The sequence below is a fragment of the Penicillium cosmopolitanum genome (genome assembly GCF_028827165.1).
Source record: "Penicillium cosmopolitanum strain IBT 29677 chromosome Unknown utg000011l:1.0-3548175.0:1.0-3550911.0, whole genome shotgun sequence".
NCBI lineage: Eukaryota > Fungi > Ascomycota > Eurotiomycetes > Eurotiales > Aspergillaceae > Penicillium > Penicillium cosmopolitanum.
In genome coordinates, this window is record NW_026622681.1 from 1,573,681 (window position 1) to 1,597,483 (window position 23,803).

The following is a 23,803-nucleotide window of genomic DNA, read 5'->3' on the forward strand; positions in this document are numbered from 1 at the left end:
AGATTCGACAATGGACCCCAATTGGGTTTTCCAGCCGCGCAAGCACGGCGAAGCGCACACAAAAATCGGGCCATTCCATCCATCCCCACCCACCCCCGTCGCCCCCAAAAAAAAAAAAACATCCTCCATCGCAGAGATAGAAGAAGCAAAAAGAGACGTCCCCGGGAAGGCTCGAACTTCCAACCTCTCGATTAACAGTCGAACGCGCTAGCCAATTGCGCCACGGAGACGTGCTTGTTGGAACATCGGTCGGATCTTTGGATCCACAAGGCCACGCGGCTGAGACCCCAGGTGGGTCCTTCGGAAGAGCTATCTGGCAAGGGCAATTATTGGAACAAAGTGAGCAACACGTTAAACGATTTATCCTACAATGGATGGGCCAAGACCATTTCTATAGTTATTTTTCGTCCAGAGCTCTAGTCACATTCTGTATATAAAATAGGTACTCTCTAGGGCTGTACTCAGACTTCAAGTTTGCTTCGAGATTGTACTCCGAAGGTACTAGTATAGAACGTGGACAGAATATATATCCATCGAGCACTCTGAAGTTCAAGTTGAATTTCATTTAGCCCTACCCCAGAGGCCAAGTATCCTCAAACCAATAAAACAGACAACATTGGAAAACCCCTGGATGATAACTATGATCTCAATATTCTGACCACTAGGTAGCCCTACTAGGTACTTCAACTTGGAACTTCTTAAGGCCATTGGCCCTTTCCGCCCCGGCGATATCGTGTGGTACCAATTAGCGAGTCAGGAGAGACAGCAACAATCCAGAACGTCAATATGCCTACTACTATCCCTAGTGATGCGTGCCATGCCTCAATAATGTCAAAATAAATATTCAACCCAAACTTTCGATTTTAGACAGAATCTATTGTGCGAGTATATCCCTGACCAAGGGTAGATAATTAAAATGTAAAAATATGATATCGCACCGAAATATTCCGTAGAACGGGCATAAAGAGCCGAAATCGCAATGAAGGAGGATGAGGGATGCGATTGGCAAATATCCTACCAGAAGTTTCAATAGTGATCGGTGACTTGGTATCAAAAAAAATCCGATCAAAACCCGTACGGACAAAGCAAGCCAAAATCTCAATCTAGAGAAAGAAAAACAAAAACATACAACAGCAGGGATTCGCATGTGGTCACCCACCATACTACTAACCTGCCGGCGTGTGGCTTAAGTACGGCTGAGCGGACGGGAAGCCCTGTTCTCCACACCCTATGGTCGTATGTACTAGGAACACCCGGAAAGGGGGTAATATACTGGGTTCACTTGATCAAATCTACTTGTGATATACGAAACCCATAACCCATAACCAAAACAAAATCGGGAGGAACAAGATGGAGCAAACCCCTTCTACAAAATCTCAAAGTCAGTGCTTGAGGGGCAAACTTGGAATACAATTCACTTTTCGACGTTATCTGCTCTTTTTGATGGAGGCTGCCGATGGAGAACTATGTACAACATCGGAGAGCCTCAAATAGTTCAAGTTAATCAGTTTCAAACCTGGCAATAATTGCAAGCCGAATCAACCTTTGACACGGCCTAGAACATGTTTGGGGGTCGATTCGTGCGCTTCTGGACGAACATTCCCAGATCACCAGCCTGCCCCCTTGACAACCACTCCGGAATGCAAATTGCCCTGTGGAAGTGGAAGGAGAAACCAATGAAAATACCCAAGGAAATTATTTCAAGCTAATGTCAATGATTCTCGCAAGCAATTCCCCTCCGGCCGGGGTGAGCCTTTGTTGTTCGGGTTGCTGGTGGGGGGACATTGCGGCCCATACCATGCGGGATGAGAGCCAGTGCGGCCAAATGACGCAGCGAACCAGGTGGATTGTTTTTCTCAGTGGCATGCAGACTGGTAGGCAAAATAACTCGACGGCTCCTATTTAAGGTATCCTTGTCACAAGGTTCCTGCGCGTGTTATCTCGTGCGTTTACGACAATTCGACCTTTCTCCTGGGCTTTGATCCCGCCGTTCCTTCTAGGGTTATAGTTTTCTTTTTTTCTTTCCTTAATACTCGCAATCTCTCAACTATATTAGCCACTCCTTATATTTAACAACACTATGCGTCGCTCTCAGACGTACATTTCCTGGTCCCTGCTGCTGGCCTCCTTGGGCGGAGCTCAAGCAAAGCTCGATTTGAACTCGAGTTCTAACGTTGTTGTTTACTGGGGTAAGAGAGAAATTACGACAGGAGCAAGAGAATGTTACTGACCAGAGACTGCGTTTCAAAGGCCAAAACTCATTGCAAGGAAAGGGCGGAGAGAACCAAAAGCCACTGGCCCATTACTGCGAGGGTGAGTAATTGGAGGCATTGAAGATATCAAGGTATCGAAACTGACATGTTTGGCAGATGACAATATCGATGTATGGATATTTGCGTTAGGAAGTCTCATGGGAATAGCTAACAGAGATATAGGTTCTTCCCATCGCATTCGACATGATGGTCAACGGACCTGGTGGTGCTCCCGAGATTGACTTCGCTGTCACATCTCAGGATTGCGAAGTGTTTGAGGGAACTCAACTGAAGCACTGTCCAAAGATTGGGTACGTATGACCGGTGATACAACCCCTGCGACAAACTAACATTCGGCAGTGAGGACATCAAAAAGTGCCAAGAGAAGGGTAAAACCATTCTCTTGTCCATCGGCGGTGCCACTTACAGCGAGGGCGGCTTCAAGAACGAGGATGATGCAAAAGCTGGAGCTAAATTGATGTGGGAAACCTTTGGTCCCGTCAAGGAAGGTTCCAAAATGAAGCGTCCCTTTGATGATGCCGCCCTCGATGGATTCGACTTCGACTTCGAATCCAGTGTGACGCATATGGCCCCCTTCGCCAACGAGCTCCGCGCCCTGATCAACAAGGAGACCGATAGAAAATACTTCTTGACTGCTGCTCCTCAATGCCCATACCCTGACCAAGCCGACAAGGACATCCTTAACGGCCCCGTGTATATCGATGCCATCTGGGTGCAGTTCTACAACAACTTCTGCGGCGTCAACAACTTCAACAAGGATGCCACGAGCTCCAAGTATAACTTCGAAGAATGGGATAACTGGGCCAAGACAGTCTCCAAGAACAAGGATGTCAAGGTCATCATTGGTGTCCCCGCCGATACAACTGCCGCCAGCACTGGATACATCCCAGCCGACAAGCTGGTCGATGTGATCGAGTACTCAAAGAAGTTCGAGAGCTTCGGCGGTGTTATGATGTGGGATGTAACACAGGCATACGCAAATGATGGATTTATTGACACCGTAGTCAAGGCCCTGGGTGATGGCAGTGGTGATTCTGGTTCGTCGTCGTCGTCCAACTCGGCGTCGACCACGACGTCTGCATCTACGTCCACTAACTCACCGAATACCTCGCAATCTTCCAATGCACCCGGCTCCTCGTCCTCCTCTTCCTCCTCATCTGCATCTGGATCCTCGTCCAGTGAGCCCGAAATGCCGACTCCCACCGCAGAGACAACGACTACCGACGCTCCGGCTAAGCCAACGACTACATCGACCACGAATTCTGCTACCGAAGCTGCTCCCAAGCCAACCTCGACCTCGACCTCGACTCCGACTTCTACTTCGACTTCGACTTCGACACAGCAAGCTGCCGCACCCACCGCTGACTCGACGACTACGGCAGCACCCGCCACTACCACCACGCCTGCGGCCAAGCCTGCCAAGGACGACGAAGACAACGACGACGACATGCCTGTCTCCCCAGATTACGACCCTACTTCCGATTTGTCGGATCTTACCAAGGGTGCCGATGCTGCTGGATCTGCTCTTCTGGGCTCTGATCTCTTCGGCCTGCTGAAAGGTCTTCAACAGGCCAATGGTCCTGTCATGAATGTGGCACAAGGCCTAACTAAGAATCTTCGATTCGCCAGACGCATCCAGAACTAGGTTATGCGGAGAATTCTCGTTCTGATAGGCGTTTAAATCAAGGAGAAATTTAAGGAAGGGGCAGTGTGCAGTATTTCCTTCTCTCACAATTCTGGCATCGTCTGCAAGACTTTTGGTCTTTCTCTTCCATTTCTGGTCTCACTCCTTCTACTACCACTTTCACCATATCATGTACTTTCTTATTTACTCTCCTTGATACCCGTAATTCATAATCTAATATCGATTGGAATCAAATTCATCCAGTCAGAAACTATTTGAGTTTGCGTCAATTTTGTTATTACATGCCAGTGCCCGGGCTTCAGTCAAGTTCAATCCAACAGGGGTAGTACGAATTAAGCAGGTCATCCAGTAGCGTGGGTAAACCAATTGATTAAAAAAAACCGTGACCATGATTGCCTCGAGTTATGTTACAAACTTAATTAGAGTATCGGAAAGAAAGAAGTCCAAAACAATTAAGAATAAAAAAAAAGGCGAAAAACTTCGACCCTACATTCATATTCCCTCTCCATCCGAAAACGCCAGGCAGGAAAAAAAAGAAGGAGAAAAGGCCATAGAAATTTCTAAGCCCTAGATCCAGGCAAAATCAACGAAACTAAGCAAGGAGATGACCATATCCCTTGGAATGATCCCCAGTGACACTTGAATGAAGCGCCACATAATCCTCCCAGCCCCTTCACTCAACATCTTCCTCCTCCTTGCTAGCCGCCAGGAAGTAGCGGCCCTTCGGCTTACCAGGCTCATCATACTCGACAGTCAAGCGAGACAGGTGACCGAGCAGATTCTCAATCTTGATTTCGCCCTTGCTACGCTTAACGCGCCCAAGATCATCCAGCCACTTGATCTTGTTGAGAATGTAGTAGACGAGTGCGATAACTATTTCCACGCCAAGGCTGTAACCCCAGACTCGAACAACAGTCACGATATCGGTCCAACCGTTAATTGTCTCGACAAACTTATCCGGGGGATTAGTTTTCATATCCTGATTCGTAAACCAGCCGAACAAGCAGAAAATCGTCGCAAGAGCGTCGACTCCGAGAATCGCGGTTACCAGCTGAAACGACGGCCAGGTGTCACTACCACGTGTGACGAATATGAGCCAGTTCTCCGTGAGCGCGACCTCTAGGAAAAGCACTTCTTGAATCGAACCCCAGTTTTGGATGATGCCGCCGCTAGGTAGAAACATACTACCACGCACCACCCACGTACCCAGGGCAAGGAGGATGCCCAGAAGCACGGATATGAACCAGATTTTCGGAAGTTGCCATTCCACAGGGCGTAGCTCAAACGATGCATTGTCGTAGGCCACGGCCACAGTTGCCAAGTCGGCAAAAAGAGCCAAGAAAACGATCAATTCGACTCGAATGCTTTCATTGAGAATAATCATTGCTGTCACAAGGTATATCTCAAGGTGCAGGCAAAGAGCAATACGATACTGGATGTATGCTTTCATGCGGTGGAAGATCTGACGCGCAACCTTGATCGAGTCGATAATAGTCGACAAGCCAGGTTCAAGAAACACAATGTCAGATGCAGATTGTGCGGCTTCAGATGCACCTTCCACAGCTATTCCACAATCGGCTTTTTTCAGCGACGGCGCATCGTTTACGCCATCACCTGTCATTGCCGTTAGATGCCCACGTTCCTGAAGCATTTGGACCACTTGATATTTGTGTTCAGGGAAGACTTCTGCAAACCCGTCGGCTTTTACGACCAGATCGCTTGCCATTGCGCCACTGAGGCCACCATGGATGAGCTTATCAGAATTATAAACTTTGGTACCGAGTGCTAGCATTTTGCAAGTTTCCTTTGCAATAGCAATAGCGTCACCGGTCAGCATTTTTACACTGATTCCGAGATTCTGGGCTTCGCTGATTGTCTGGGCCGTATCTTCACGAGGCGGATCGAACATAGGCAGCATTCCGAGCAAAGTCCAGTCCTCACCCTCTTTCTGAACAGCAACACCGAGAGAGCGGAAGCCTCGGTGGGCGAACTCCTGTGCCTTGGCCTTGTACAGATCTGCAACTTCCTTCGAGCAGTTGGTTAGCTGAAGAACTGCTTTAGGAGCGCCCTTTGTGCAAGTGTAGCGGGTTCCATCACAGCTGGCGACTGTAACGATTCGCTTTGACACTGGATCAAATGGCGTGAACTTTTCAGTCGTCCATCCGCGACGCAAAATTTCACGAGCTCGAGGATATTGTCGCAGTGTCAATACCGTCACTTTGTCAATTGGGTCCAATGATTCAGTGTTGTGCGAAGATGCTAGAGCCGCGACGGCAAACATCCAGTCGACGTCTACACCCTCAGCCACATAGGGATCTCGAATACTCAGCTTATTGGCAGTGAGAGTACCAGTCTTGTCAGAACAGAGGATATCAACACCCTAGTCGTGGTTAGTATTGATCGCATGATCTGAATTCGGTGGACATCTGTTTGGGGCAGCACTTACCGCAAGCGATTCGATGGCGGTTAGCTTTTGGACGATTGCCTTTTTCTTCGCAAGATACGCGGCACCGACAGCCATAGTCGTAGTGGTAACGACTGGAAGACCGACAGGCACACCGATAATGAGCAATGACAAGGTGTAGTGAAGTAGAGTCTGCTGTCCCGGGGAGGCAATGGGGATATGGCGGAAGAAACCACCAATCCAGGCGGCGAGGATCCACGCCATCACGAGAACCAAGAGCGATGTTCCAATATTGTCCATGACAAGCTCAAAGTGACCAGCACCCTTTGCAGATTGGACCATACTAGCGGTGCGACCAACGAATGATGTCTTCGCCGGGGCCTGAACAACAGCATATGATTTGCCTCGCTTACACCCGGTCGTGTAGTAGATCACATCGCCCATGTAGCGGTCGACGGCCAAAGACTCTCCGGTGATCGCAGAGTGATCGCAAGCAAGGATGGGATATCCGCGCTTTCGAGTCTTGGGCTGTGGGGATCCCTCACCATCTTCGCCCTTTTTAGTGGCGTCGGTAGCGTCAGTAGCGTCGGCATTGTCCACAGGCTGGGAAGTTTGCACTTCCTTATTCTGCTCATCCTCATCCTCGGTCTCGGATCCACCACCGAGCATGCCTTGCTCTTGAAGTTGATTGAACTCTTCCCAACCGTTGGGATCTTTGAAATCACAGATGACTTTGGCGTCGGCCGGAACCACTTGGCCTTCGCCGATGATGATCTAGATGATTCGTAAGCCGTTGGCACAGTCGCAAATGGGGGTTCACTATCATTGGATTTACTTACCACGTCCCCAGGAACCAGTTCACGAGCCAGAACTTCTTGCTGGGTGCTGTCCCGGATGACAATAGCACGCATGGCAATATCCCCTTTGAGACTGGCGACTACATCGGCAGCTTGCTTTTCCTGGTACCAGCCGACAGCTGCGTTCAGACAAAGGATACCGATGATCACACCGAAATCAACCCAGTCCTCTAGACCGGCAGCTAGCAAGACAGCCAGCTCCATTACTATTCACAACGGGGTTAGTACTGATTGATACCAAGTGGGACAAGCTTTGAGGTAAACTCACCGTAAAGAATGGGACCTTGGAAGTACGAGAGGATCTTGGCAATGGGGTTCTCTTTCTCGGAGACGAGCTCGTTCCAGCCCGAACGGCGACGACGAGTGTTGACTTCCTCGCTCGATAGACCCTCGCGAATATCGGTGATGAGCCAGTCATCGGGAAAAGCTGGAGCTTTGCTGTCCACCTTTCGAACGTGCACCTTTTTTTCTTCCATGGGGCATACCAGAGGCGTTTTTCCTCAACATCGGCATCTTCGGCGGCGATGGCGCTGGCATCTTTGTATGTCGACACATACTTAACAAGCTTTCCATACTCGTCCAGCGTAGCCCAGTCTTCCTTCAAGGAAGCGCGTGAGATACGAGAGCCACGGCGCCCGTCAGCACGTTCGGCATCACCCTGGCTCGCCATCCTGGCAAGAGGGTTTACCTTTTCACGAGAAGCTCAAAAATGGCGATGAGGCGGATGAGGGGAGATGTTTGCTGTATAAGCGGAGAGAAAGAAGTAGGGCCCCAAAGAGAGGGATGAGGGATGAGGGATGAGAGGGAGTGCGGGAGGAAGAAGAGGAAGAGAAGCAAAAGAAGAGGGCGTGTTTGTAAACAGCGAAGGAGATGACGTCCTTGCCGAATGTGCACCACTGAGCAAACTACAACTGCAATTGCAACAAAAAAGAACAACAATTGGTCTTCTTTACACACTACCGTGAGAAAAATTCAGAAAAATTCACACAGTTTCCCCCGCTCCTTCTTCAGTCACTCATGCTGACGTCGATTCTAGGAAGCCTTCGGCACTACATCATACTATGATACCATTCTTCCCCTCGGATTTAAGGTACCAACTCAATTCAGCCACCATTGACCGATATTGACCCATGAGACGACTGGTCTACCCAGATGAACCTTCTCAAGATCGGGCCGTTGCTCAAAACCATGGTCATGGAAAGGGCCCAGCCAGTACAATTACCGAGATGGGTCTTTATCCATGGATACACGCGAGGTTTCCATCATTCCGTCAAGCAAGCTGCAGTGGAATAGTGTTCACAGAGAGAGGGAGTGAGAGAGAGAGTTGAAAAAGAACAAATCCAAATACTGTTGCAACTTTGTTATATCTATATCTACGAGTGGAGTCGTGCGGGGATCGTCATTTAGCGTCACCGTCTGCACCCCATCATTGGCCCGTTTTTTCCAAGCCTTCTGACAGCTCGGCCACACATACATCCAGAATCTCACGGTATCTCTGGCTCGCTAGGTTAGCGTACCATCGCGGATGGGGTATTGTTGACTGTCCCGAACCTCAATGTCCACCCGACGTCATGTGCCGATAGACTCCGCTGAATGCCGGTCACCACGATGACCCCATGACCGGAAGCTTGGTTTTTCAGAGGCTCGTCATGAACAGGGTACTGGCCGGGGCGGTATTTATAGAGAATGTGGTCCGAAACGTGATTATATCCATGGATTAATACACCTACTAGGCAGTTGAGATACCTAGCTAAAAAGCAGAACACCATAGAGCTGTTAAATAGGCATCACTATGAGTGGAATACTAACACAATAGTTACTACTATTATAACTTGCCAGTGTTAAAATCTTGGTTCTCCCTTGCAGCACGGATTGCCTTGTTGTAATATAGACACCTTTTTGGTTTGCTGACCTCTAGGCCTTTCACGCCTTGCTTTGTTCTACAAACTCTCTGGGACTTGGAAAACGTCCATCCATAAAATAATTCTTCAGTGTTACCTCCTACGCAGGTAGGTATTACTCTGCTCAACCTCAAAGCTAGATTTAGGCCCATTTACGCCACTGGAACCCTTTTACAAATAATAATATACCCTAACTATGTGGAGAGCACTCAGTATTGCGAAGTCAAAAAGCTAAATTCAGCAGCGATGCACTCTCTTTTGATGATATAAGTAACCTAGGAGCCAATTCAGTGACTAGCTTATGATTCAAGCTTCTCGATTACCACCACCCGACCCCGACTGACCTGCGTGTCTTTCCGTTTGAGAAGTGTCGGGTTGTTGCCTACCGCACCATTCACTACCTACACTCTGATTTCGATCTTCTTCTCTTCATCCCAATTTTATGATCCACCTACAAAATTAAACTCGAAAACCTCATCCACCTTGAATTCGTCTCATTATGACTGCCGCCAGGATGGCTCCAGCATTCGACAGCAGCCACCTGCTAGAAATATTCCTTCAAGGGACTCACTCGGGCATGAAGATCACCTGTGGGGATTTTACTTTCAATATGCACCGGGCTATCGTCTGCCCTCAATCCTCCTTTTTCGAAGCTGCTATGCGCGGTGGATTCAAAGTAAGAACATTTTCATTTTATTTACCACAGACCGGGGGTTGAAAAAGGAGCCAATCAGCGGCGTCATTGACCTACCTGACGACGATTAAATGCGCGTCCTCTCTTTTCTCTATGTCCAGAATTACAAAGAGACCGGTCATATTGTGGACCTCAAGCTTGAAACGACTGCAACAGACACCTCACAGGACACATTGTCACTTGCCCCCTTGGAAGTCCTGAACAACATCGACGTCTACATTGCAGCCGACAAGTTTGGAATTCCCAGCTTGAAAAGGTACTCAGGGGCAAAAATAAGGAACTGGTTGAGAGCACATGCCGGCATGAAGTCCAGCGGACTCATGACCGTAGCGAACAAGATCCTGGACTGTGGCCCTTCGTAAACAATCAACCCTACTCTCGAAGACTATCTTGTCGGAGCAATCTCGGAGAGTCTTGGAAAATCCCTGGTGGATCGGGAAATCAGCAATGATTTCAGTTCTTTGATTCGGAAATCTGGGCCCCTCGGCGCAGCACTTGTGAAGAAGATGCAGTCCACCAACAAGCAATTCACCACCAATATCGAGCGGATGACTGCTGATAACAAGCGTATCATCGCTAAATTTAGGGCGGAAGAATTGAGACCGAGACCGAGACCGAGATTGACGATAGTAGAATTCAAATTTTCTAGCCATTCTAGTGGCTAGTCTAGGAATCAATATTATGGCCAATTCAAACATTTAATTTATTCACATAAATATATTCATAGATTGTATTTTTTCCTCCAATAGATTGGCTCTTACGTTGTTCTACAAAAACCTTCGTTCTTGTTTTGCTGATCCCGAGGCTTTTACCAATGTTGAAGCACAAATTATTTTGCACTAAAAATAGTTTAGATACAATATTCCAGCGATAAATATACCATTTTTTGAGAGAGGGGGGAAAATTCATCATGGTATACATAATTACTAGCAATGTGAGTCTAGGGAGCGTATACCAAGCACTTGTGGTGGTGGTATTATTTTACATCCGGCAGGCAGGGGCAATAACCCCCCGTTTGAGGCCTCCCTAGGGACATGCAGACTTGTTAAACTAAGGACTTATTTAACTAAAGACAATTAAAGCACTTTAGAAAGCTGCTCAAGCAAAAATATGTGGCCCATGCAGCCAGTTGGCAACAACGCCACCGACCTATAAGTGATTTTCGCCATAGTTCCCAAGTAATTAGTATTAAGGCTGACCATCATGGAGAAATGATTCGGACAACCTTTCCCTTCAAATAACAACCTTTAAGTATTCTCCTCTATCTATTACCCACCACCTCCAGTGGCCGTGCCAGACGCGCACTAGCTGGAATCCTTCTCATGTTGCCCTGTTTCACTACAAGGTACTAGTATCTCTGCCCAAATCTCAAACCCAAGTCTAAACTTATATACACCGGTAGAACTCTTTTATAGATATTCATGCCAATTTACCGATTACATCTTACTCAAGTAAAGTTGTCCTAACAGAAAATAGGAAATAAATTGGTCCAGTAATTGTGGCCTCCTGCTCGGGAAGATGGGCATATCTACCTACTCAGCCCTCCAACCTTCTCTTCATCTCACTTCATTTTCTTCTTCCTACACACCTGGACAGGTGATCTTCTTACCTTATTCTCTTCACCTGACTTCCATTCTTCTTCAACCTTGAAAGTTCCTACACAATATTATTCCTTCCTTCACTTCCCGATTCAGATCTCTTTAAAAAAGATGGCTTCAACAGCTGAGAGCAGCCACATGCTACGCATGTTTCTTTCTGGCAAATATTCCGACATGAAGGTCAAATTTGGCAGGGTCACATTCGATGTTCATCGCATCGTTTTGTGTTCTCAGTCTCAAATTTGAGGCCGCAATGAGCAGCGGATTCAAGGTATGAGCTGTCCAGCTATTCATCCGATTGAAAGACTGACAACTGATCTACGATGCTTGTGAAAGAATCCTCAAGTTGCGTTATTGACTTGCCTGACGATGACCCGGAATGCATTGAGCGCGTTCTCGCTTTTCTTTACACCCAAGACTACAGCGAAGCCGGCCACACTATGAATCTCAAGGCTGAAGCAGCTTCGGACACAAGAGGTTCGTCTAAACGGAAGCCAACTTCACCGACTGAGGCTCCACGCAAGCGGAGACCAGCCCCATTTGATACAGATGGTCTGACGGACACCCCGGGAACAGTGGCGGATGAAAGCAGCTCGAACCTATTTGCGAATCTGCCTGCGATCAATCTATCTAAAAGCGCCAAACTCGAAAGCAGCCCGCTTGAAAAGGTCTCAGTTGAGGATGGGGTCATATTCAACAATATCGACGTTTATATTGCGGCTGATAAATTTGGAATCGACAAATTGTATGCTCTGGCAGCATCCCGGATCTGCGAATGGCTGAGTGCAAATTTCACACCCGAAGGCTTTCTCGATGCGGCACAAAAAGTCATGAGCTCGACTCCAAATGATCCAACGCTCACAGATCATCTTGACCAACTGATAACCGAACATCTGTCCTTCTTCAAGAAGAACGAAGAGTTCTTTTCATTCCTTGATGAGTTTGGAAGACTGGGCTCAAGGATCATCGCGAGGATGCTCGAGATCAACCGGGAGCTGGTTGCTTGCCTTAGTTTATGGAATTCTGCGAAGGTGAGCCTCGAGCAGGGAAGATATTGCATTAAATGCCGCAATTGGCTCAATGGGATCATTGATATTGATGATGATCAGATCGTGGTGAAATGTCGTTCTTGCAAAGCTATCAATTAGTGATGCAGGACAAGGGGGGCTGGCTCTGGAGATGTCTCAAAAATATGGCCATGATCTGTCATCTTCATTCCAATTTAGTTGCCAGTTCGGCTATCAACTTGAATTCCACATTTATTTTACTGAAGCGACGCATTCTCAGAATGTATCAGTAGGTAAAATACCCTGCGCGTATATTGACACGCTTACAATAGTATAAGTTTGATCGCAAGTGTACAGGCCTTCATTTTAATTCACATAACTATATTCAATTTTCTCGTTCACATCACATATAAGCCATCACCCACCACTTATTTTTGCTTACCAGTGGGGATGTTGAAGAACACAGCCGGAACACCAGGGGCAGCAGCCCGGTCAACGCGGTAGTAGCCCTTGCGGTCAAACTGGATGATATCACCAACCTTGAGCTGGGAGACATTGCCATCGGCGACAGCACTATCCCGGAACTCAGTGTTGTAGTTGAGAACGTCCTCAAGCTTGTCCTCCTCGGTCAGAGAGTCCTTGTTCAGCAGGTAGTCGAAATCGACCAGCTCAACAGGGATCAGCTCCTGCCCCTCGGTGGCGAGCCAAGTAACCTTCTTCTCGGTCTTCTTGACATCACCGCCGGGGTTCAGCTCGAGGTCGAGGCCGGTGACAACGCCATCGGCGCCGGTGGTAATCTTACGGACGAAAGCGTTGCCCCAGTTCATGAGGGTGATCTCCTCGTCCTGCTTGAAGAGCTTGACGTCCTCCTGCTCAAGAAGGACGTTGGCGCTGAAAGCGACGGTCTTCATTCCGACGGCGGCGTTCTTGGCGTGCTTGGCCTTCTCCTCGGTGTAAGGAGCAGCAGGGCCGTTGGTGAGAGTGGCCTTGATGACATCCTTGCTAGCAATAGCAGTGTGACGGGGGGGCAACAGGGTCAATGTACTTCTTGTTGGTAGCCCAGACTGTGGCTCGTTACTATACGTATACTTTGGAATACTTTGGAGTAGGAATATGACTTACTAAGAGCCCAGTCGAAGAGAGTGACGGCCTTGGAGGGACCCTGCTTCAGGATGAACTCCCGGAGGGCAGGAATGGTCATACCGCGACGTCTGATACCGCGAATAGTGGGGAAGCGAGGGTCGTCCCAGCCCCAGACAACTCCGCTCTCAACCAACTTGGTCAGCTTACGCTTAAGAGAGGAGGGTGCGAATGAAGTTCATGCGAGCAAAGTCCCAGACCTGGACACCGCGCAGGCTAAGGGTATCGAGCATCCACTGGTACTGGGGGTTGCGGTCACGGTACTCGCTAACAGGAAAATTAGCTTTGCAATAATATACTGCGAAGTATAGGGTATGCTCACATGGTACGCAGGGCGTGAGTGACTCCCTCCATCGAATCGACGACAGGGCAGGCAAAGTCGTAGGTGGGGTAGATCTTCCACTTGGTACCAGTGCGGTGGTGGGGAGCTGGGTTGCAGCGGTAGATGACGGGGTCACGAAGGGCCTTTGGAGTGTTAGTGTGTTGTCAAACATTTTTGATAGAGGGAAATGTACCTTGTTCTTGTCATCGGCGGAGATCTTGGCACGAATGCACCAGCGGAGACCCTCGGGAGTACCCATCTTCATCTCCTCAAAGTGGGCCAAACTCTCCTCGGGGGGTAAGCTCACGACGCGCGCTAGGAATACCATCCCAACGTTGTTTCTGCATGGTCTCCTTGTCGGTATCATCGGCATAGGCCTTGCCCAGCTTGATGATCTCGATACCGTAGGCATAAAGCTCATCAAAGTAGTCACTGGTGTAGGAAGTTTTGTTGGGTTTGATACCCTATTTTTGTTAGCAAATAAATACGATAGGAAACATTTTGTGGGCGTCAAATAAACATGGATAACATACCATCAGAGCAAGATCCTCCATGATAGCATCTTGGAACTCTTCCTTCTCGTTGGAGGGGTTGGTGTCATCGAAACGCAGCAGAAGAGTGCCGTTGTACTTCTCGTGAGCGAAGTAGTCGTTGAGAAGAGCAGCCTTGGCGTGTCCAATGTGCAGATATCCAGAGGGCTCAGGAGGGAAGCGAGTGACAACACCGCCGTCGGTGTTCTTCAGAGCAATGTCGTAGCTGGCACCCTCCTTAGACTTCGCGGACTTCTTCTCCTTCGCGGCAGCGGTCAGGGAGTCAATGGCGGTAAGAGTCCAGGGGCAGAGCTCCTCCAGGAATCGGTACCAGCGGGTGAGGTTGACAAGCGTACCCTTCTTCAGAGCAGCAACGGCAACACGGTTACCGCGGAGGGCACCCCACAGAGCGATATCCGGGGTCGAAAGGGAGTATCCGACGACGAATGAGCGGAGGAGGAGGTGGGTGTCAAGGCGCTGGAGGACAGGGTCGAGGGCCTTGAAATCCAGGGTAGTGAAAGAGTCAAGCTGAGAGATCCATTCGGTCTCCTAGAGAAACATTGATATTAGATCAACCGAAGTAGATGTATGGCGGGGTTGTGGAACTCACGAGCTTGGTGTCTTTGCCCGCAAGGAAGGGGAAGGCAGTGCAAAGCTCGTTGACGGCATTCAGGGTTCCGAATACAGACTTTCCACCGGTAGTGAGCTGGACAATGGCCTTGTCGCCCTCGCTGAGAACTGCGGTATCCTCATACTTGATTTGGATGGCCGGGGCAGGACGAGCCTCGTTCAAAGAGGTCGCAATCAGCACCACGGGAAGAATTGCGGCATGGTTGCCACGAGTGGCCACAGTCAGATCGAATTGGGTCATTGTGCAGTGATTTTGTTCACTTTGCGCACAACAGAAAAGATGATCAACGATCTGAACTAAGAATTTGGAGGGGCAGCGGAGTCATATCGGCGAGTCATATCGGGATGGTCGGCCCTACACTTTCTCCGGGCGCCGAGAGCTCCGTCAGAAACCTCGACAATTCCGCTCCGCTGGGATCTACACATCAAACACCAAGCCATGTCGTCCCTCGGCGTCGCAATGCCCACTGCGGCACGCGGCATTCTCTCATCATGCCGTCCATCACTTCGGGAAACTTCAATGACCCCTGCTTTTTCGATCCTCCAACAAGCCCGAGGTATGGGAAGCAACCCGCAAAAGAACAAGAGCAAGGGGAAGGGTAAGGGTAAGAACGCCGCGGCGCCCAAGACTTCTCGCCGAGGACCTCTCGAATTCCGACAGAAGAGCTTGAAGGATATGGAGCAGTATACCCTGTGTGATGCTATGCGGTGAGTTTGCAATTGATCGTCGCAAGAGAGTCGTGACATCTTACCGTTTCTGTTTCTCTGATATTTATTCTCTATAACAGCTATCTCCGAGCCATGGAAGTCGGCCGCAACCCAACTGTCATCAAATATGAGGCACACATTCGCCTACGCACAAGGAAAGATGGCCCCGTCATCCGAAACATGATCCGATTTCCTCACGCCGTCCAAACCGAATCCCGAATTTGCGTCATCTGTCCCCCCGATTCAAAGCACGCGAAGGATGCGCTCGCCGCCGGTGCCATCCTGGTGGGTGAAACCGATGTTTTTGAGGCTGTGAAGGCCGGTCGAATCGAGTTCGACCGATGCCTGGCTCACCCGGACAGTGTGCCGGCTCTCAACAAGGCTGGCTTGGGTCGAATTCTCGGTCCTCGCGGCCTCATGCCCAGCGCCAAGGCCGGTACTGTCGTTGAGGATGTTGCTTCCCGTGTTGAGGATCTTCGTGGTGGTACCGTCTACCGTGAGCGTGATGCTGTCATTCGTCTTCCAATCGGCCAGCTGGGTTTCTCTCCGGAACAATTGCGCGACAACTTGCGGACAACGATTGATCAGATCAAGAAGGATGCATCTGGTCTCAACGACCGTATTAGCAAGGAGATTTACGAAATTGTGAGTGGTCAAGAGGTTCCTTTTTTTTTAAAAAAAAAAACAACCCGCTAATCCGTCAATCAGGTTCTGAGCTCCTCCCACGGCACCGGCTTCAGTCTTAACGGAGAGTTTAAGACTGACGACTCCCCCGAAACCTCTGCCTTGACCGGCGTGTAAATTACTTATTTTTTCTCATATTCTACTGGCGTGTACAGATCTTGTTTTATTAGGAAAGGACATGGTGTATCATGGTATCATATCTGTTCAATAGAGACTCCCACAAACCTGAACGCCGACGCTATGCATTTCCAGCCCGTTAATGACGCTGGGGCGATCTATACTTTCAGATTCTTAAGTGCTAGAATTGCACTCACATCCTCGCCCATGAAATCGTAGAGACGCAAGACTGCCATGGTTCTTGCGTCACGCTTGGCACCAGCATGACTAGCTTGTTCCAGCGCAGTCTTCAGGTCCAGCAGCACAGTTGACTTGATCTTGCCCACACGTGGTTGCTGAGCAAGCAGAAACGGATGACTTTCGCCAACTCGGGTGGCTATCGACGTCAAGAACACATACTTCTGTACATGACGCTGGAGCCGTTTCAATGATACAGGTGCGGCCCCGTCCCCAAGCTCCTCCTCATCACTGTCATCACTATCGGTTCCGTAAACATCGGACTCGGAATCGGAACCATCATCCTCTGTAATGTCCCGCGCAGTAGATTCATTTTTGATCATCAATCGGTATTCCAACTCTTCGACCCGGTCCGCATAGTCAAGGAGGTCTTTGCCGATGTCTGCATGCGTGCGGAGCTGTCGCTTCTGGTTCAATAGTCCCTCTACCTCCCGTCGGCGAGCTTCAACTTTGTCCCGAATTGACTGCACATCTCGTTGAAATGACAACAGGCCGACTTTAACGCCTTCGATTTTCTCCTCGCCGCCGCGGAGAGCTGTCCCCAGAGAGAGGAAGTCCTGATAGTTCTCGTTGACCAAGTCCAACAACTCCTTATTCAGCAATTGTTCCAAGCTCCGCAATTCTTGTCGCAAGTCCTCGAGGCTTTGATGTCGGTTTGTTAAAGAGGAGAGGAATGTAGCCGGGTCAAAATCAGGGGCGAGGAACGAGGTTCGAGAAAGTGGTTCAGGGAAAGGCAGGCCGGAGGGGTCCTCATCAAAGTCGGACCCTGACCCGTCAGAGTCGCCGCCGAACTGGAGGAAGAAGCGTTAGTTAGAAACGGTTTAGAAGAAGGTGTAAAATGAACAGAATGACCTACATTGAATCGGTTCATCATGGACGAAGTCACTCGCGGACCAAATTAAGTACAAAGATGACAAGTGAAGTTGAGTGGTGGAGTTGGCCAGCCCCGACATAGTCGAGTCTTGGCGTCTGTTTTGGGTGTCTACTTTACTCTTTCCCATTCAACTTGCCCGAGGCCGGACTTACTCTTCTTCTCTTTCCAAAAGGTTTTTAATTTTGACTTTGACTTTGTCTTGGTCTCCCAGACCTCCCACTGATTCACATTGCCAGCGCATCGGGAGTTGCACATGCACCACTTATGCCACTTGGATGCACCTCTCCTCGTGAGGGTTGTGTAGTAGACGTGTGGCGACCCTAACCCTGCAGACTCGCGACAAGATATTCGGAGCGGGGTATTCAATCTACAGTACTCTGCGCTGTACACCTTCGACTACTCCGCATTGATGCACGATGGACCCAACCTCGTTAGACTCGCTGGCCACACGCTGGGACGGTAGTCGGCTGTCCTCCTCGTCTTTCCCCCGACAAGGATGGTCCCGTCTGTCTCCGTCCTACGCGCCTCCCGCGGGCAACGCAGGCGCAAGCCCCTCTCACTACGCAAGCTGGCGGCACTTCGACTCTGCAGCTGACGACTCTGATTATCGCCTTCGCGCCACTGCTCTGCGTCAAATGAACCAAGATCTCCATCTCCACTCGTCTCGAGCTGATCGGAGTATCAGTATCCTGCCCTCTACACCTACACCTACTCAACCCGTCCTTGTAAGAGCGTATTCTGGCAATGCCGATGACACGACGAACCAGTCTTCGACCATGTCTCCTCGCCGGTTCTTCCCGTTCACGGGCTCGAAGACTTCGGCTTCCTCCCGTCCGTCGGGGCCGCCGCTCCCGGCTGTCCAGGATTTCAGTATCGAGAGTATACTGCAGGCCATCGAGCCCGATATCCGCGGTACACTGGACTCGATCGCCGAGATCTGTGGACGCAGCAAGCTAAGCCTGGCCAATGAATATGAAAGTCATATTGCGCCCTTGGGGGAGATTCGGGCTCCGCAAGTTGGTTTAGGGCCGGTGGAGGAAGCCAGTTCGAATGATGAACGGCGTGCCGATGAGGGGGTGGTCATATTTGACGATGATCCTAACATGATGAATGCGGGCCAGGAGATTCATCCATTCTCTTTTTACCGGTACTTGGAAAGTCTTCGGCAGGCTGCGTCTGCGCGAGAGCGCAGTGGTGCCTCGGGTTTAGATCTGTCAACGCGGACACAGAGACAACAGCTTCCGATGCAGCCGGAGGCAGCTCGAGCCATAGATGCTCACATTCCGACGGCCACTCGTGAGTTTGTTTCTAGACCTCAAACTGGCCGAGATCTACTAGCAAAGACCACCACTGCCAAACATGATGGCAGCCACTCAGCCGACGTCACCACCCCTGCTGTAGTCTCAGAAGCACATGTTGATGCACAGGCAGCCGGTATAGAGACTCCGAATGGACCACAACCCCCCTTATCTGGCCGCCCTAACCCTCCCTACATTACAGCACCAAAGACATGGTATGCGCCAGAGGCAGTTCGCTCTGTACTTAGCTGGTTGAAGTGGACTGCACATCTAGCTGAGCCGGAGTCTCGCCCGGCCCTGCAGTCCGCGGAGAGTCGACTACGAGCCATGCTCGCACGATCCCTTGATGAGACTGCCATTTGACAAACAACCAAGAACCAGCCCTATATTTGACAAGCTAAGTCATTCACATATAACGACTCATGAACTATAATGATTTACGACCGCGTGATGCCCCTCAACGAACCTCCATATTATATGCTTATAAATAATCTACAATATGGACTCACCTCCAAATCAAGAATACTCACCTATTTCTCGAGCGATGTTGTCTTTTATCATAGTGAACTCTGAAATTGAATCATATGGAAGCCTTTTCCGAGCTATGCAACGCCCTAAACAATGCTATGTAATGATATATCCGGGTATCGATGAAGAAGAACCCCAATAGCTTCCTCTCAAGCCGGTCCAATTTTCAAGCTTAAGCCACCGCCCCATTCGTCCCCTGCGCACATCCAACAATAGTCTTCGCGAATTCTTCGAACCGCGGATAAGACCATCCATCTTTATATTGCTCGACAAGAGGGCGAAGATCCGGCTCAGCAGGAGGCTGCACTTCTTGCGCCGAGTCTTCATCTTCATCCTCATCATCACTAGCAGTTTCCATCTTCCCTTCAACAAGCTCACCAAATTTAACATCCACCGGCACTTTACCCAGGAACGGGATGCCCAATTGCTGCGCCATAACCTCGCCACCGCCGCTGGAGAAGAGATTGCTCACCTCTCCACAGCAAGGACACGCATACCCGGACATATTTTCAATCACTCCCAACACAGGTATACTCGTCTTAACGCAGAAGTTCGCTTCCTTGCGCACATCCGACGTCGCAACGGCCTGTGGAGTCGTCACGAGCACCGCACCCGTTAACCGGGGAATATTATTCTGCGCTGCGAGGTTCGCGTCCGCCGTCGAGAGGGTGAGGAGTTGTTCCGCTAGCGCGATATGCTCGTCACTGGTACCGGGCGGCGTATCGATGAGTAGGTAATCCGTTGAGCCCCATGCCACATCCGAGAGAAACTGGCGGATCATGGCTGTCTTCTTGGGTCCGCGCCAGATGACAGCGTCGCCCCGATCGCGGAGGAGAAAGCCGAGGGACATGCAGCGGAGCGAACCGCGGGGCGAGGGTGAGGGTGTTGAAGATGATGCGCCTTCTGCTGTAGGTTGTGGGATGGTAGCATCGTGAACGGAGACGGGAAGCCACCCAGCTGGAGATTGTGTGATCTTTTCTCCTTCGAGACCGACTAGTCGTGGGATTGAGGGTCCTGTCAGGTCGATGTCGAGAATGCCGACGGATTTGCCTTGGAGGGAGAGCGCCAGTGCAAGTTGGAGGGTTACGGAGGATTTACCCACGCCTCCCTTGCCGGAGAGGACCTGCGACAAAGGTTAGTTAGCTTTATTTTTGCAATTTTTATCGAGTCAAGCTTTGCTCTATCTCATCCACTGCTTTCAAGATCCCATCTTTTGCGCTCATCGTTATCGATAAGCTGTTGGTGAGGGGCAAAGTCTGCGGTGGCGGAGGTGTAGGGCTCAGAAAGCTCCGGGTGGTGGGCGCATTGCTCTTGCTGTAGACTTACCAGTACAATATTCTTCACCCCGTCTAGAGGCATAGCTGTACAGTTAATTGTTGTTGGTGAAGAATGAAAGAGAAGGTAGCAAGGGCAGGTTTCAAGGTGGGGATTGAAGCCGATGTTCGGGATGCTTATCAATCGTCCTCTGACTAAAACGAGGGTTGCGGTTGGATCCGATGGATGCTTCTACAAGGTCGGGTCATCAGTTCTGCTAGGTGGTAGATTTCTTTTTTTTTTTTAATTCATGTATGAGTAAGGTCTACTTAGCCCGAATGTAGCTCACTTTTTTTCCTTGTGAGTACTGCATGTATCATTAAACGTCTCTGTAGGAGTCTACACCGAGGAACAAAGAATTCGAATGCTCGTGTTTGACAAGTGGTCTCCCAACTCCCGTGGGACATAGGAGGGGGAAATAAAGCCTTCCAAGTAACAATAGCTTTTAGGTCCACTTCTGGACAAGCACTCCTCCACGCTTGAATTCGGGGAGATCACCAAGAGTGACATCCCGGTCCGTGAGCTCCTTGCTAGGGAAAGTGGTCATCAATACCCATTGGCGGCTCTGGCTATCCGGAGATGCGGCCGTGACGAATGCATAAACGTCACCAATTGTTGCGGTGGTGTTGAATCGGGACGTCAAACGTGTTCCGTCACCAAGGCGGATCTGGAGAGTGACCGTGGGCTGTGATTCATCCACCTCGGGCTTAGGTGGACCACTTGGCTGGGCAGGAGCGGCGGGAGGTGTAGGTTGCTGGCCCTGAATACCAGGCGTAGGACTGCCCAGGCGCTGTCCAGATCCAGAGAAAGCCTTGTATTGGGGCTTAGGCTTGGTGTACTTTTCCTCATGCTGCTTCAACTCAACATCCACCTCCTGTCCCGCTTGAACATTCATAATGGTCAGCGGGGCACGACCCTGTCGAATACCCTCCAAAATTTCGGCGTTGCGAGGATCATCAGATCGGTAGAGTTCGCCATCGTCCACTGAGAATCCGTCGGCCCAGAAGTGGAGAGTGCGCTGTACGCGCTGAGCGCGCTGGGGAGTAGGGGCAGATGGGTCGGCAATCACCCGACTTGGAGCATCGTCGCCGCCGAGAGTGCGCGCAGCGCCAGTGAAGAATGATTGGCGAGAGGGAGCGTCGTCTGAGGGTGGGGGTTGAGCTCTATATACTCATGTATTAGTATCCAATTCCAGACATCACTGCGGAGATATCAGCAAGCTTACTTCCGAGCCTTCTCGAGAATCTTCCTCTTGAGGTCATCTGGGTTCTGAACTGCCAATCCAGACTTCTCTCCTCCGGCGAAGAAATCCTGGTCCTCCGATCCATCGTCATCCGACGAGTCGTGAGTGTCTCCTCCCGAGAAGTCACCCAGAGTCGCAAACTTCTTTTTGGGCGCTGAGCGGCGCGCAGATGACGAGGCTTCCGGGGCAGCAGAAGAGGCGGGGACAGCTCCACCACCCAGTGTTCGACCTCCTGCAGCAGCTGCAGTAGCAGCAGCAGCTTCTCCAGAACCAACTTGTTGGCCACCACCCGCGTTCATGTCCTGCAAAGCATCGTCTTGTTCAGCAAAGAACTCGGTAACTGCTGCTTCAACGTCGCCATGGTTGGTTGCAAGGTACTCTTGGGCCTGGCAAAAGAGATATAGAGGTTAAGAGCTTGTTTCGATACCTGTGGAGAGTAGTAACCTTACCTGTTCAGGCTGTGTGCCCGTCAAAGCACAGAACTGAGACACGACTTCATCGTGCTCTGCGGGGTTGTGATCCATGTTTGGAGCTTGGTCGACTATTCGGTATCAAAGATGAATGCAGTTTTTGAGAGGGACCTTTTGATAATGAGGATAGGTGGGTGTCAAGAGGACCTGATATACGCAAAGAGATGTTTTAAAGAAGACAACCAGCTTGAGCTGGATGAGCCAGCTAAACACCGCGGGCAGGTACGTCACTGCAATTGGTCAGCCGGAGCGGCTGATCTTCCGGTCGTTGCCTGAGGCGGAGTCAAGCCTATACTTCCAGGGTATTTTGTTCGCGATCTTTTGAGATTTTGTATATACTGAGGTCATAAAACATGTCATTAAGTTTCAGTTTCACCGCAAGGGCCTCTGTTGCTCTGCAAATATTTTTTACTACCTAGGTAGTCTAGACCATCACTACTAAGAACTTAACCGCTAGGATATATCTTACTTCCTCGATGCGCAGGTACTACTAGTGTAGTCTATCTGTAGACACCTTGGTCTGATCTATCCACCTGGTATGCATCGATTGTACAGACATGAGACATAAGGCATTTGTTCTTGGATCTTACAATTTGTTCAAGTGAAAATGAGTTGAGTTCTATCTATTGAAGATTCAACTAACTAGTTAGTTATACGGCACGAACCCGATGACTAAGCGAGTTCACCCCGGACCACAACTACCGCCACGGCGGATACCTGGCCCAGGGTTAACCGACTGAATCCATACCACTCGTCGTGCTCAACTCCCTCTCTCGGCCCTCGAATTCCCTCTCTTTCTCCGTGGCCATGGCCTCCAATGCTTCTGGCTCGCGAGCCGAGCTCTTCGACTCCGCCGTTACTCTCCCTCGGATTCGGAAAACTACTCGCCAAACAACGACTTGACGCAATCCGAATCCCCAAGCTCCAACTCGAGCTCGCCCATGATCCTCTACCAACCGCCTAGCGTTTGGGGTCTTCTAAGAGGTGCCGCGATCAATCTCCTTCTCCCCTTTGTGAACGGTCTCATGCTGGGGTTCGGCGAGCTTTTCGCCCACGAGGCGGCTTTCCGACTGGGATGGTCAAACACTAAGGTACGCTTTGCGGAGATGCGGTATTTCACAAATCCAATCACTAATTATCATAATCTCCTCAGATCTTCCCAAATTACCGCCGAGCACACGCCGTGGGTCCCGGGGTTGAGATTCGCGAACTTCCCTCCGAACGTCGCAGGACCTTGAACGACACTACTTCTCTGGAGTAAACGACAGACCTCCACCTCCGTACATTCTGCTTTACCATAGAGATCTATTGGAAGAAGCAGGGTATGCA

General features: G+C 50.0%; 12 protein-coding genes across 12 annotated transcripts; 7 read left to right on the forward strand and 5 right to left on the reverse strand.

The window, feature by feature from the left end:
- Positions 1-2,456: 2,456 nt before the first annotated feature.
- Positions 2,457-3,918, forward strand: N7509_012079 (Class III chitinase; the record flags this gene model as incomplete). Its single annotated transcript, XM_056636716.1, has 2 exons — positions 2,457-2,563; positions 2,613-3,918. The coding sequence occupies 2 exons, from the start codon at positions 2,457-2,459 to the stop codon at positions 3,916-3,918; spliced, it is 1,413 nt and encodes a 470-aa protein (XP_056482746.1).
- Positions 3,919-4,591: 673 nt separating this feature from the next.
- On the reverse strand, positions 4,592-7,849 carry N7509_012080 (putative plasma membrane H(+)ATPase; the record flags this gene model as incomplete). The annotated part of the gene is made up of 5 exons (XM_056636717.1): positions 4,592-6,298; positions 6,365-7,096; positions 7,162-7,385; positions 7,448-7,617; positions 7,665-7,849. 5 exons carry the CDS (start codon positions 7,847-7,849, stop codon positions 4,592-4,594), a joined length of 3,018 nt encoding a protein of 1,005 aa, XP_056482747.1.
- Positions 7,850-9,594: 1,745 nt separating this feature from the next.
- Positions 9,595-9,845, forward strand: N7509_012081 (uncharacterized protein; the record flags this gene model as incomplete). Its single annotated transcript, XM_056636718.1, has 2 exons — positions 9,595-9,745; positions 9,787-9,845. 2 exons carry the CDS (start codon positions 9,595-9,597, stop codon positions 9,843-9,845), a joined length of 210 nt encoding a protein of 69 aa, XP_056482748.1.
- On the forward strand, positions 9,846-10,136 carry N7509_012082 (uncharacterized protein; the record flags this gene model as incomplete). The annotated part of the gene is made up of 1 exon (XM_056636719.1): positions 9,846-10,136. The coding sequence occupies one exon, from the start codon at positions 9,846-9,848 to the stop codon at positions 10,134-10,136; it is 291 nt and encodes a 96-aa protein (XP_056482749.1).
- Positions 10,137-11,695: 1,559 nt separating this feature from the next.
- N7509_012083 (uncharacterized protein) lies at positions 11,696-12,520 on the forward strand (the record flags this gene model as incomplete). The annotated part of the gene is made up of 1 exon (XM_056636720.1): positions 11,696-12,520. One exon carries the CDS (start codon positions 11,696-11,698, stop codon positions 12,518-12,520), a length of 825 nt encoding a protein of 274 aa, XP_056482750.1.
- A 287-nt stretch (positions 12,521-12,807) lies between these two features.
- N7509_012084 (glutamate--tRNA ligase GUS1) lies at positions 12,808-15,242 on the reverse strand (the record flags this gene model as incomplete). The annotated part of the gene is made up of 9 exons (XM_056636721.1): positions 12,808-13,381; positions 13,425-13,443; positions 13,502-13,670; positions 13,720-13,786; positions 13,842-13,984; positions 14,035-14,156; positions 14,245-14,305; positions 14,375-14,920; positions 14,982-15,242. The coding sequence occupies 9 exons, from the start codon at positions 15,240-15,242 to the stop codon at positions 12,808-12,810; spliced, it is 1,962 nt and encodes a 653-aa protein (XP_056482751.1).
- Positions 15,243-15,440: 198 nt separating this feature from the next.
- Positions 15,441-16,510, forward strand: N7509_012085 (mitochondrial 54S ribosomal protein uL1m; the record flags this gene model as incomplete). Its single annotated transcript, XM_056636722.1, has 3 exons — positions 15,441-15,709; positions 15,790-16,354; positions 16,418-16,510. The coding sequence occupies 3 exons, from the start codon at positions 15,441-15,443 to the stop codon at positions 16,508-16,510; spliced, it is 927 nt and encodes a 308-aa protein (XP_056482752.1).
- A 158-nt stretch (positions 16,511-16,668) lies between these two features.
- N7509_012086 (COG2 family protein) lies at positions 16,669-17,618 on the reverse strand (the record flags this gene model as incomplete). The annotated part of the gene is made up of 2 exons (XM_056636723.1): positions 16,669-17,538; positions 17,604-17,618. The coding sequence occupies 2 exons, from the start codon at positions 17,616-17,618 to the stop codon at positions 16,669-16,671; spliced, it is 885 nt and encodes a 294-aa protein (XP_056482753.1).
- A 419-nt stretch (positions 17,619-18,037) lies between these two features.
- Positions 18,038-19,282, forward strand: N7509_012087 (uncharacterized protein; the record flags this gene model as incomplete). Its single annotated transcript, XM_056636724.1, has 1 exon — positions 18,038-19,282. The coding sequence occupies one exon, from the start codon at positions 18,038-18,040 to the stop codon at positions 19,280-19,282; it is 1,245 nt and encodes a 414-aa protein (XP_056482754.1).
- A 337-nt stretch (positions 19,283-19,619) lies between these two features.
- Positions 19,620-20,806, reverse strand: N7509_012088 (Mrp/NBP35 family ATP-binding protein; the record flags this gene model as incomplete). The annotated part of the gene is made up of 2 exons (XM_056636725.1): positions 19,620-20,570; positions 20,774-20,806. The coding sequence occupies 2 exons, from the start codon at positions 20,804-20,806 to the stop codon at positions 19,620-19,622; spliced, it is 984 nt and encodes a 327-aa protein (XP_056482755.1).
- Positions 20,807-21,206: 400 nt separating this feature from the next.
- On the reverse strand, positions 21,207-22,528 carry N7509_012089 (protein phosphatase regulator SHP1; the record flags this gene model as incomplete). The annotated part of the gene is made up of 3 exons (XM_056636726.1): positions 21,207-21,924; positions 21,987-22,390; positions 22,454-22,528. The coding sequence occupies 3 exons, from the start codon at positions 22,526-22,528 to the stop codon at positions 21,207-21,209; spliced, it is 1,197 nt and encodes a 398-aa protein (XP_056482756.1).
- A 782-nt stretch (positions 22,529-23,310) lies between these two features.
- N7509_012090 (TOM13-domain-containing protein) lies at positions 23,311-23,735 on the forward strand (the record flags this gene model as incomplete). Its single annotated transcript, XM_056636727.1, has 2 exons — positions 23,311-23,565; positions 23,628-23,735. Coding segments are annotated over 2 exons (363 nt in total), but the record flags the coding sequence as incomplete, so codon positions are not given.
- Positions 23,736-23,803: the final 68 nt, after the last annotated feature.